General features: G+C 40.1%; 1 protein-coding gene across 2 annotated transcripts in view; it reads right to left on the reverse strand.

Moving 5' to 3' along the window:
• Window positions 1-14,271, reverse strand: part of Mllt3 (MLLT3 super elongation complex subunit) — a 254,228-nt gene that overhangs the window by 99,367 nt on the left and 140,590 nt on the right. For both annotated transcript variants that reach the window (XM_021640351.2, XM_060365821.1), the window contains exon 3: window positions 4,738-4,820. In XM_021640351.2, the coding sequence (XP_021496026.1) occupies window positions 4,738-4,820 (83 nt within the window). The remainder of the gene's footprint in view (window positions 1-4,737; window positions 4,821-14,271) is intronic.

The following is a 14,271-nucleotide window of genomic DNA, read 5'->3' on the forward strand; positions in this document are numbered from 1 at the left end:
TGAGTGGATATGTGTGTACCACATGTGTGCAGGTGCCCGCCAAGGCCAGAAGAGGGCATCAGATCCCTTCAAATTATAGCAACAGGCAGTTATGAGCCTCCAATGCGGGTGCTGGGAAGGAAACTGAGAGCCATTACAAAAGCAGTAGGTGCTCTTAGTCACTGGGCCATCTCTCCAGTCCCTTCATTTAGATACTTGAAATTATTACTTGGAGAGGTACATAGGTAAGCAAATTAATGGTAATTCATAGAAAAATATTAAAGTCTGACATGCCATGACCCAGCCGGTCTCCATAGTGACATGCTTTACCGTGCAGACACACGGAGGGACACTTGAAAATAGCTGTCAAATAGTTGGCAGCCATTAGACGGGATTAAGGGACTAAAATTAATAAATTTTATTCCACATTCTTTCAATACAAAAACATTCACTCCTGTGTACTTTAAAAAAAATATATATGTATGTATATATATATATATATATATATATATATATATATATATTTACATATATATATTTACCACCAAACAACAAAAGAATGAAGTAATAACAGTATCCTTATAGGGCCTCAGTTTTTTTAATATTTTTTATTTTAATTTTTATTAATTACACTTTATTCACTTTGTATCCCCCCATAAACGCCACCCTCCTCCCCTCCCAATCCCACCTTCCCTCCCCCTTCTTCACACATGCCCCTCCCCAAGTCCACTGATAGGGGAGGTCTTCCTCTCCTTCCTTCTGATCCTAATCTATCAGGTCTCATCAGAAGTGGCTGCATTGTCTTCCTCTGTGGCAGGCCCTCAGGTTTAAGCAAAAGGAAAAGCCATTAGAAGCCTTCCTGTCAATCCTGAGTGCAGATTTCTCTTTAATTTGTTTGTTTGTTTGTCTTGGTTTTGTTCTTTTGTTTTAATTTAGTGAGGAAAAAAAAAATGTCCATAAAGTTGTGTTCTGGTCAACTAGAAATCTCTACTTAGAAGGTAGACACAGTGTGATTGATGGTAAGCTTTGCCCCTCAGAAAAAATTACTCCTCAAAGCTCAAATAAGAGAAGCTGAGATACGGTTCAGCTGCCTAAGAGGACTGTGTGTTCTTACAGGGGACCCAATTCGATTACAGCACCCGATGCTGGCTCACCATCATATGCAGCTACAGATCTGGGAAGAGTCAAGCCTAACTCCAGGTCCAGAGTATCTAATGGCCTCTTCTGACCTCCCAGGGCACCAGGAACCCATGGGATACACAGACAAACATGCAAGCAAAAGACACAGACACGTGAAAATTTAAATTTAAATCTAAACTTAAGAAGTGTGCATTCACTCTGAATATAAAATAAATATTTTTCCTGGAGTGGCAATCTGGTTTGGTGACATCAGAGTCCGCCTCACTGTACATAAGCTCCAATCATTTACTCACATTCTGTCTCTGAGAACAGACTAAGAGAGGGAAGCACAACATCTTTTCAAACTACAGCATTAGGACTGAGTGTGTTTCAATGTGAATGCTGTTTCTGGCTCCTGGAACGCAAATTTTCCGGATAGGGTGGTTTTATTGTGCACAAATACAAAGTAAGACAAAATAAACACAGACATACACACTATTGCCTCTGACATCTCAGATCAACAAGCAGAGCTAAAGACATGGTCATCCAAGGAAGAGCAAACCTGGGACTGGGAGAGAAGTGCATTCCTCACGAGCTGAACTGAGACCCTCCTAGCATCAGTGGACTCATCTCCCAAGAGAACTCGCAACACTTTTGTCCTAACTCATTGCTATGATAGACACTCACTCTTCAAAATAAAAACTGTGACTACTTACAATAAATAAAATAATAGACACTCAAAATGAAAATTCTGCTACAGTTACTAAATCCTTGACACATGAATCAGTTCAGTCAGAAGAAAAACATTGTGTCCATCTAGGCTGCAAGGGCACTATACTAAATGAAATAGCCGGTCTCAGCAGACAAGCATTGTTACAACTTGTTTACATGAGGTACTTAAAATAGTTAAATTAATCAGATTCGTAGACTAAGAGACTAGAGTGACAGTCGCCAGACTCTGATAAGGGGGACAAATAAATGTTTGTTTATTAACACTATCACTGCTGGGTCAGAATGTAAAGTAAGGAAGTTCCTGGGATACTCCACACCATCGCATCTAGCAGAAACTGCATTTCAGTTATGTAGATGATTCTTGGGTGTGGTGGCACATGCCTTAAATCCCAACCCGTAGTGACTGGCCTGGTATGATGTAGAGCAGGTTGGACAAAAACTGATAAAGATCTGCCTGCCTTTGCCTCTCACGTGCAGGGGTTATGTCCACACGGAAGCCACATGGATGGCAGAGGAGAGGTCTGCCCGTGATCATGGTCTTCTCATAAGAAGTCAGAGTTCTTGAAGAGAAAATCTTTGGGGGCAAAGGACTAGATTCTTCCAATAGTATAATCCAACCACTGGATGAAACCAGAACACTGCTTATGAGGACGTGACAGGAGGAAAGACACCCTACATGATCTTCACTAATTAAATACCCACGATACTAAAAGGCAGTGGTTATAAAGGGAAGAAAGGCTCCAAATTTCTTTTTATAAACATGATCATTTGAAAACACATAGTGAAGTGAGGGAAAAAAGCATTTCTCCAAAGGATATAAATAAACAGACAAATAAGCATATGACGAGATGTTCAACACTCTAAGTCAAAGAAATGCAAATCAAAACCACAATGAAGGGTGGATGGTTTGCCAGCCAACAGTTTATCTATAGATAAAAAGAAAACGAGGACATAAAAAGCATTAAAAAAAAATCAAACTTTCATACACTGCTAAAGGTAATATAAAATGCATAAAATGGTATGATGGATCTAAATACAATTAGTAGTTCCCCTACAAGTTAAACATAATTATATACAATACAACCATCTAATTCTGTGTAGGCATTTACACAGGGGGATTTCAAAACATAAAAACCGGTAAGTGACAACTCAGTGGCATTACTCCTAATAGTGACAAAGAGGAGACAGGTCAAATGGCCATCAACTTACAAGTGAAAAACAGAATGTGAAGTTTTTAAATAATGAAATATTATTCAGGCATAAGAAAGAATAGGTATTGAAACATCTCATAACAGGATGAATTTCACTTCCCAAAAGTTCTTATAAAGTTACTAAATAAAATAACATGTAAAGCACTTAGCATTGGTCAAGGACAAAGGAAAGACCAAACAACTACAAAAAAATAAGTTACTGTCAAGTATGTCTCTGTTTCGCTATGTGTATATGTGCCTGTCTGTCTGACTGAATGACTGACTGATAGTCTATCTGTCTGTCTGTCTGTCTCTGTGATTGAAGGCTTTTATGACATGGCAAGGTGTGTTAAAATACACAAATAAACAGTGAGGAAAAACTATAAAACATACCCAATTATCAATGCATTCTTATTCTGTAGGATAGGCTTGTCGTTATTTTATATCTCTTAGTCACAAGGAAACCTTTGATAAGTTGAAAGGCTGAGCGTTCTAAAACAGAAAAGCCACTGTTGCTGTGAAAAGTACTGAGTGTTAAAGAGTGGCTCTCCATGGCTCTAATCCTGTCCTGAGCACCATGAGTCACTCCACATGATCTGAAGGGAGCATGCAGATTCCTAGGTTGTACCCAGAGACGCTGCATGTGTGGCTCTAGTGAACTGTGAAAACGTTCTCCTAATCAGCTCTTGTGAGCTGTTACTCTCCCCAGGACTGAATCTGAATGGAGTGCTAGCTTAGAGAATAGAATTGTTTTATCAGTTGCTTTTTTGTTTGTTTTGAAAGTGAACTGTGTCATCTTAAGGCACGTTTAGAAGCTATAATACCTTTGAATTAAAAGTGAGGAGTAGCATTATATGAAGACCACAAGCGCTATTACAGGCCTGACACTGGGATGAATGCTTTCCTGGGGGTAACCAAAATCATTGATCCAATGATTGCAGAGCAGAAAGCAGCAAGCAGTAGCTTTGGCAGGTGAGGGCACAGGATCTTAGTGGTGGGTGTAGTAGCTTCACTACTCACGCACAGACCACTCCATTTCACAGTGCCAATTTTGTATCTTCTTGCCTTTAGAATGTGTAACACTACTATACAAACACTAATCTATCATGTCTATTGACAAAATCCAGAAAAAAAAATGCTGAAAAGAAGTTACAAAGGAGACACTGTTCCAAGTATTCCACACATCATCATCATCATCATCATCATCATCATCATCATATAGATTTCTAACTACATCTTGAGGTGAAGACTCCTACCTCCCCACGTCACAAATAAGCAGTCACCCATGTCATGTAGTCTGTGTATTTATTCTGCGCCAAATGTGGCGGTGACATCTTTTAAATACAGTACAACCCATAATACCAAGACTGAAATAACTTTATATGCTGGCCACATATGTTCATCAGCTAAAGATAAAACAGGATTGTTTTTATAATTTCAAAAAACTCTAGAGACATGAAAGCAAGAATAGGAACACTTCCTGGAAAAACTCTTTCCTATACAAACATCTCCGCCTTTAGTACATTTTATATAGCCTGACTTGATATGATTGAAATTCTCTTTTCTATAGCCACTTTCTCTATGGTTAAGAGTTGTGATAACCAAAATTTCAAGATGCCAAGCTTAGCTTTAACATTACTATTAATGTTAATTATCTTAAACATTAACTGGTTAATAGAGGATTTTTCGGAAAGATTGATGGGTAAAGATTACATACCTTGTTTTTAAAATAAACCTCAATTGGCAATATGAAACCAGCATACCCAGACTCTTCTACTTTGTAAGGTGGGTCTTTGCACACTGCAACATGAAAAAAGAAAATAGAAAAGATGAGAATAACAGACAAAAAGACATCAAAAACATAAACATTCTACCATCTACATCATACCCAATTTTTACAGCTTTTGCCCATTTCATATTTGAGTCTCAGATTTCTTCTTTATTTCTTCTTCTCTGGGACCCATAATAATATTTTTCCTACGTATGGGTGAAGTATAGCTCATGGCAGCCAATCACAGTCACAGTGAGGGAACTAAATATCACTCTGAGGAACAGGACAGGGCCTGTGATCAAACGTTAAAATAACTAAAATAGTGGCTGCCTGCGACACTTTTGGGGGTTGAATGTCCCCCTCACAGGGGAGGGGGTTGCCTAAGACCATCCTGTAATCAGATATTTACATTACAATACATAACAGTAGAAAACTACACTTAGGAAGTAGCAACAAAAATAATTTTATGGTTAGCGGTCACTAGCACATGAGCACCTGTCTTAAAGGGTCACAACATTAGGAAGGTTGAGAATCACTGAACTAAAGAACTACAGAGTCTCCTAACAAAAAAAAAAAACTAGGAGTTGAGGAAACTCACTTCCTGTCTAGGCCCCTGATGTCTGAACTGTCCTGTACTGTTTCCTTCCTAAGCAGACCTGAAGCCTAGGCACCTCTGACACAACTCATGCACACAAAGATTCACTGCCTCTACCTTTCTGAAGCCACAAAAATAAGGTTTAATGAGATCTCACCACAACAACATATAAAAAAAAAATCAAACAATAAGAATATAAGACCTTCCCATTTCTTAGAATAAATAAAAATTAAAGCAGGGTCTTGGAGAATTAGAGACCTTGGGAAGCAAAATTTCATTCCTCTAAATCTACTACACCAGAAATCAATCACAAGCCAATAGAATTTAGTCCTATTCCTGTTAAGCGTTGTGTGCTAGAGGTGACTGGAAAGTAGGAGAACTTGCTCCGCCGTAGACCTAAGTTTGGTACCAGCACCCACATGGCAGCTCACAATTGGTCCTAACCTTAGAGCTAAAGATCTGTTGCCCTCTTCTAAGCCCTGTGAGCTCCTGCGTGCATGTGGCACACACAGAGAAGAGTAAGCATCTTTAAACAGCGGCTTCATAGTGTTAAGAAGGTGAAACTGGGTATCTTGAATGTCTAGATGCATAGCCCAGTACATGGAGCCCTCAGCCCAGGTCACTTGCCCGGATCCCCGCTGTGTTTCACACCACAGCCCCCGTGCCGTACTCAAACTCTGGTTCCCCTCAAACACGCCCAGCACGTCCTACCTACATTCAATGCTTCCATTCTCCATTACTCTTCCAAATCTAGACTTCTTCACGAAGTCTTTCTGGACCACAAAAGTACCTCCTTCTCCCCACCCAAAGCATTCACTGTCTAAATCAGTGCTCTGAAACGAAAGAGTTCCTTCTGAACGTATAAGAAAAACCCCACAAATTTATTCCCCTTCCCTAAAGGACAAACACTCTTTACCCATGGGAAGTTAAAGCATATGTCGGATGATCAGGGTGCAAAGGCGGGCAAACCTGAGTGGCAAGCTACATTCCAGTTCAAACCCCATACTACCTCTGCAAAGTTGCCTCACTTGTTAGAACCTTGAAAACCCTCTTCTGAACAGTCTGAAGCGTGAACATGGTGACTGCTACAGGCTGAATGTTTGTGTTCCCCAAAATTTGCATGTTGACGTTCTAATCTTTGATGTTAAAAGCATCACATGAGTTCGCTGAGGGGTGATTGAGGAGGTGAAACCTTCATGAATTCTTCAATTTGCAGTAGATGGCATTTAACACAGAGACCCTCAACTGGCCAAGGTGCCTAAGAGTGGAATGCTCAGCCCTCAATGAAATATCTAGACTGGACCCCCTCTTCCCAGGGCCTGGGAAGATTACAGAAGGCACGGCAAAAAGACTACAAAAGCCAGAGACAGTGAATGACCACAGAGAAACAGCATCCGCTGGACACAAGATGCAGCTGCGTATACGAACCCACAAGAGAGGTGGCAGTCCCTGTGCACATTCAAGCCAGGCCAAACCCCAGGATGGAGAGAGGAGGGCATGGAACCTCACCCCTAGCAGAGGAGCTACTGGCAATTGACAACCGTTGGGAGTTCCACCACTAGTGGGTCATCCATGTTCCAGGGTGAGATCCATGGGTATCTGGGTAGCACAAGTTGGTCTTGATGGGTGGGGTGAAATGGGGAAACACAAAGTTGGAGGTAAGGGATGATGGAAGGAGATGAAACCCTCCCATACATGATGGCACTTACAATCACGTGATTGACATTACAATCACGTCCACAGATTGCAAGAAATAAATGTCTCCTGTTTCTAAGCCACCCTGTCCACTGTACTCCATTACTACAGCTTGAATGGACCAAGATGAGACATATACACAAATGCAACAAGGGGCCACACGTATAAATCCGTTCTCGTGAAAGCCAGGAACACAGGCCCTAAGATATCTGACCACCACATAACCTCTCACATGAAAAAAAAAAAAAAAAGAAAAAAAAGGCAAAACAGTAAGAAGAGAGATCACATGACTGCTATCCCTGGCCTTGGAAAAAAAAAAAGTCATCTACATGCTTGCAAGCATAGCTTCAATGCGCAAGGTAAGTCCAAGTAGGAAACATTATAAACATGATTTGTTCTATTTTTTAAAAAGTGGATGACATACAAGAATATTGGCCACACATGGCGCCTTAGAGATATGGTCACAGAAGTGTACTGACAACAAGGGTTTGTTTTTGTTTTTAATCGACAGTGTTTCATCCGATAGCTCAGTGTTTCGTCCTATAGCTCAGGCTGGCCCGGAAATCTTAATCCTCCCGCCTTAGTCTCCAGAGTACAAGAAGACTGAGTGCAGGCATGTGCCACCAAAACCAGCTGAAGGCAAGACTTTGTCCAATGATCTCATTTAGCCCGAAACTGACATCAGAAAAAGTCAAGAACGAAGCGCCTCACTTTGTCTTGTATGTCTTTCTAATTTAAAAAAGAGAGAGCAAAAACAACCCAGAGTAGGGGCAGTCAACTTATCCACTGACCACCTGCCAACCTTCATGAATATTCAAATGACCTGAACACTGGGGTGAACATACAGCCCCACCCAACTGGTGAGCTGGTGGCTGGCATCACTACACACTCCTGGCACTTTTAAGCTGTGGCATCCTTGCAAAATGACAGTTTCATTGTACGAAATCCTCAAAGACTGAATGAAAATATTTTCGACAGCAGTTTCGGTGTCCAGGTTGCTTAGGATTAATCATGCCAGTGTCATTTGAAGGAAGTTTGTTTTGTGGGCTGCTGTACCCGCCAGGGAGTTAGAGCTGTTCCTCTCTGCACCCTTTTGTATAATTCATTTTCTCTATTCTGCATGCAAATTGCTCCAATTATAGGAAACAGCTGTTAGTGGGCACATCTTCGAGTTGGAAATCTTAGGATATTTTTTCAGCCTCCGAAAGGAAGTGACCTGCTGTGTATTAATATTCTGTACAAGTCTGTGTTCATAAGAAAATATTTATTAACTTATATCTCAATTATTTTTAAATATAAAATTTTCATTTACAACAAACAATGTCTATAGAGCATCCCTGAGTTTCTTAATTAGAAGGAAACAATAGGTCCAGCATGGTGGCTCAGCCAGTAAAGGCATTTGCCACCAAACCTGAAGACCTGCCTTCAATTCCCAGAAAGAAAACACACACAAGAAAAGAGGAGAACCAACTTCCCCAAGCTATCCTCTGATGTCTACACATGTATGAATGTACACACACACACACACACACACACACACACACACACGTGCTTTTAAATGTAATAAAATGTTCAGAAGACATAAATTAAAACTGTATGTACATTATGTATATGCTCATGCAGGTAAATGGGGAAGACAGAGGTCAATTTTTGCTGTTACTTCCTCCTAAAGCATCACATGATTTGTTTTAGTTGATTTTGGTTTTGTTTTTCAAGACAGGGTCCCACTACATAAATCTGGCTGTCCTGGAACTCACTATATAGACCAGGCTAGCCTTGAACTCAGTGAGATCCACCTGTCTCTGTCTCACAAGTGCTGGAATTAAAAGTGTGTGCCACTATGGTCAGCCATGTGCCTTATTTTTGAGACAGGATTTGTCACTGGCCTGGTGGTCACAGATTAAAGCTAAAACAACTTAGACAGCTAACCTCTCTCTCCCTCTCCTCACAGCTGGGATTACAAGAGCACACCAATGTACCCAGCTTTTAATTTTGGTTCTAGAGATCAAACACAGGGTCATGCTTGCATAGTAAACACTTGTCTGTCAGGGCTATCTGCCTAGCCCAAAACATTTTAAATATAACCAACCAGCAATATAAATATATAGTTCTTGTCTGAAAAACTAGGGACTTTCCTCTCTTTAACATGTTAGAATCTTAAATATAAGTTTCTGAGCTAGGTCTATAAAAGAAGCAGAGTTCAAGACATGCAGCCAGTGGAAATGGTACTTTCCCAAAACAGCTCTTCACAACAGCAGACACACGTCTGGTTGATATCCCTGAGAGGCCTGGCCTTTTCTGAAAGGAAGTGGAGGAGTGGATGTGGGGAAGAGGAAAATGGGTAGGGGGACTAGGGAGACAGGAATGGAAACTATAGTCAGAATGTAATGGACGAGAGGATAATGATAAAGTAGGTTCAACACAGATACAAATGCGTAATGTATGGCATAATACTATGCACACTGACCGTTAGCTCATTCAATTTGACCCTGAAAAAATCATACAAGGGGAATAAAAACACATAGGAAGACAAAAGGCCATCACTTCGTTAACTAAGAATAAGTTAAGTCCATATGTATTAAGTAAACCCTTAGACAATTCTTACTGTTCTCATTTGGGGGGAAAAAAAAAGGAGATGCACTTAGTACAGAAAAATAAAGTTTCACAGATGAATAAACAAACTGATGGTCATACAACAAATTACATATACAAAAATAAATTTAATTCATTCAATAATTGAACCCTCTTTTTTTTTTTAATCAAAAGAGCCCCATAAAAATCCTTTAGCAAATTAAAAGACCTTCATTTAAGCTTTAAAGACACTATTGGGCAACAGTTTTCTCACTCTGTCTTAAGGAAACAGATGGTAGATTCCCCTCCAGAGTAGCTCTCTAGACCATTTGCTTAGACACTATGACTTATGCTGGTCTGAATACCTCTATAACAAACATGGCCCAGTTGCCCATTGATAATTATTGGTTTTACTTTATTTACTGCGCAGAGCCCTTCAGGAAGGAAACCCAGCAGTCTCCTAAAATACAGACTGGTTGTTATCACCGCTTTGTGCCAACTGCTGCTTCCAGCCTGAGCGTTTTTGGACTCCTTCCCTTCCCGCTTTAGTTCCACCACATCAGAACCCCCAGAACACGGGATCCTGCACAGCCCATCTCATTGTCCCAAATGGTCCCCTACCAGCGCCTGAAAGTCTAGAGCCAACGTCTCAGAGTCTGAGCGTCAGGGGATAGCTTACCGCACGCACTGCCCCTAAGCATGGCCTGTACAGTATGACATTCTAAAATAAACAAAAATCAACAGTCGGGTTTTGGTTTTGTTTTTATAAGCACACATGGACAAATACTCATGAGCATGCATGTGTCACACACACAGACACACAGAAACACATATTCATTACTGCTTCTATTTCGCCGGTTTCTAAACAACAGAGAAACAAAACTTTCTTCCTTTGTTTTTATTATGTGTTCTTCTTTTCCTTGAAAAGGGATTAGAGGATAGCATCCAGCAATTTTTTTTTTTTTACTTGTGGAGTTTTTCACCTTGTTCACTTTAAAAGTTCAAACGCAATTCTAAAATATAATCATTTCCAAATGTAACAAATAACTGTGAACACAAGCACATTTGTCATGAAATGTGCTTTTAGAAACGCAATTGGTGTTTCTAACAGTGAACTGACCGGCATAGAGGTGGAACGCTGTGAGTCTACTTCCTTCAGATGTATCACAGGGCCCACCTCTAACAGCACCTGCTCCAGAGAACCTTCTGCCAATACTGTGAAGCCAAATGGTAACTTTCCTTTTCTGGATTCTCCTATACTTCTCGTTGTACCACGTTAGCTCCATCAACCCAAATCCAAAGGGTAGACTTTCATTTATGAAACTGGGTTGACATAATAAAATGTAACTTTAATGTAAGCTTCAAAAGAAAAGTATAGAAATTGTATGAACCTGGGAGGTCGAAAGAAGAGAAACAAGGCCAAGACAGCAGGCCGAATACTACAAAAAGGCATTACATAGGTAAGATCATACAAGTAGACATTTTGAAAATGGTGGAGCAACGTAATACGAAGAAAGCTTGGGCCAGGGGCAATATAAGTTACACAGGTAAAAGAAAGGTCATTCCTGTCACAGTGTTTCAGGATAGCCCTGGATCTAAACTAAGCGCTCACCACTCTAAGCTGGCCAAACCGTAAAACTCTCAATGAGTCATATACGACACTTGCTGGTAACATGACATACAATGCCTTCAGTTGCTCTGTGCATTCTGATTTATGGGGAATGCCCCCTCCCATAAGACCATGTACCCTCACACTTGGTTCAGGTCATCTGGGGATACCTTTAGGAGGTATGACCTTGCTGCTGGAAAAGTTTCACTGGTGGCTGTGAGAGGTTACAGCCTCTCCATACTTTCTGCTCTCTCTGCTTCCTGTATGGGGGGTGAGAGGTCATCTCTCAGCTTCCTGCTCCAGCCACCCACAGTCAAGGAATCCACTGTCACTTTCCCTCCGGAATCATGAGGCCCAAATAACCCCTTTAGTCTGTAAGTTGCTATGATCATGGTATTTTTATCACAGCAACAGAAAAGTGGCTGATACAATCTCAAAAGTGGGAATTTTTTCTTATATAAAAGTATACATAAACTTTTTGTTTCTTATGTTTTGTTATCTTGTGGCTTACATGGTTCTGGAGATCTACCAGGGGCCTTGTGTGTGTCAGGCAAGTACTCTATCAGCTGAAAGATAACATCAACCTTTCATAAATTCTGTCAGACTTAGCCAAACCCCAGGTAGCTAAAGCTAGGTCAAGATATTTCATTTGAAGAAAATACAGTCACAATCTTAAAACAGGATTCCCTTCAAAACCAGTTCTTCAATGAACTTACTGTAACAAATGAACCAGCAAAACAGAAACTGTTCCAAACTAGAAAACAATATGAATTGTTAGGGAATATTCAACAATCCTTCAAGCTAATGTTGATCCTTCTAGCAACTTGGTCTACATTTCCTCTGTAAGCACATGAAATTGCTTTTACAATTTTAAACAATTAGCCCAATGGAAATACATTTCCAGGCTAATTGAATGGGAAAGGCAAAACTACATCTTTATAGAGTTCATACAGTAAACAAACCTCATTTTTGCGGACAGTTATTCAGAGAGAAAAATATTGAGATTTTTTAACCCGTGGGTGGCTGTGGTGGGAGAACAGTGAGCTAGTGGGCACAGTAGGCCACATATGGATAGCTTTTCATCTCTCAAAAAAGATAAGGTGAAGGGAGAAGGAAAAAAAAACATCAAAATCTAAGATACAATAGTTATATTTCAGGTATGCATTTGCTACATGGAGAATAATCTTCCAAGGAAGCAACTGAGAAATGTTCCCAGTGTTACAACACCTGAAAAGCTGTCTGTCTGAAATATAAGTCTTCTGTAGTTTTTAATACTTTATTCTAAGTTTAATCATATATATTTTATGTATACAAGGGGCTTTTATGTATGTATATATGTGTGCGCTCCATGCATGTACCGGAGGCCAACCAAGTACAAAGAGGGTGTTGGATCCCTGAAATTGGAGTCACATTATGATTGTGAGCTCTCCTGTGGGTGCTGGGACTCAAACCCAGGTCTTCTACAGGAACAAGTACTCTTAACTACTGAGCCATCTCTCTAGCCCTCCTTTTTCATTTTTTTATCAATAGAAGACTCCAATGAACAGTCCTAATTTTTAAATAATACCTTCTGATTTCATTAAGTGGAAAACTCCTCTGACATCAGTGTTTTACCCAGACCTGTAGATATTGCTACAAATGAGGCTGCATTTTATTCTGAGAGGGAAAATGGCTTTGAGACTAGAGGAAGACTAGAGAAGGGAAGAAAAAAAAAAAAAACCTTGCACACAGAAAATAGTAAGGAATGGAGCTACAAAGAAGAGAACAAAGCAACAATAAAACAGGCTGAAGCAACAATGGAGTTCACAGACTCACAGTCCTTCTCTAAGGAGGTCATGTGTAATATTTAAAAGAAAAACGGGACAGAGGCATTGGTTGGTCTGGCAAGAAAAGGCATAACATTTACATTGATATACAAGAAGACCACAAACCACCACAGAGAAAGCCTGTCCTCACATGACCGAGATCAGGGCTCCTTCACTCTTACCGGTTTGCCTCTCTCAGGTGAGGGCCACTTGTTCTTTCCTATATCTTCTCTAACTGTACTTCTGGTCCACCCCGATTCAACCTTATGACCCTGGCACAGGTTTGTACAGTTTTGCCTGTCATTTCAGTCTTATTCCTCACACCTGAAAGTTCCCAACACTGAAAACTCCCAAGAAGGTAATGATTCCTCTTAAGATGTGATAACCAGACACAAACCTTAGGAATATGTATAATGTACTTTTGAATGACAAACTTCAAGTAAAAATCTGTTCCTTGAAATCTCAGAGTTCCTGAAAGGTATAACAAAAAGCACCCAGCCTGAAGAATTTTAGCCATAAAAAGGAAGTGAGTTTTAAGTGCAATTTAGGAAAATGAAAGATCACAAGTGACAAGCTATCTTCTCGGGGGGGGGGGGGGGGAAATCAGATGGAAAATTTGAATGTTTCAGAAGGAGATTATAAGAGTGACGACCGTTCAGAATCCTGGGAGGGGAAGGTTTAGATTTTCTCAAGCATATGTTCATATTAAGAAGATACCATCCAACTGAAAGGAGATAGTTCCCCTTTAACTCAGTACACAGTGTCTTCAAAGCTGCTTTTAAAGGCAGTACAGTGATATTCTCTCCTATAGCATACAATTCAATTTCTTATTCTGATGCTTTATTCTTTTCCAAAGGCAGAGAACAATAAAACAGTGTCATACACAAGAGAGCTACCAGCTGTGCTCGGGTGATAGACGTGGCTGTGCATTATGAAGTAATCAGATATAATAAATCAAATACAAAACCCATTTCCAACAAAAATAAACAGCTGAGACCACCACAACCCAACTTCACAGAAACACCAAAAGAGGACAATCCAACATGAGCAATAACTTAACTTTTCACTTCAATTAATTTCTGCTTTACTCTTTTCCAATAGGGGAAAAAAAAATGCTTCCAGGAAAGAATCAGAACCTGCCCTGAGTTTCCAGAAATGGTGAAGAGGAGCAAGACTTCTTTTTAGCATCTTATGGACTCCTACTT

Source organism: Meriones unguiculatus, chromosome 12 (genome assembly GCF_030254825.1).
Source record: "Meriones unguiculatus strain TT.TT164.6M chromosome 12, Bangor_MerUng_6.1, whole genome shotgun sequence".
Taxonomy (NCBI): domain Eukaryota; kingdom Metazoa; phylum Chordata; class Mammalia; order Rodentia; family Muridae; genus Meriones; species Meriones unguiculatus.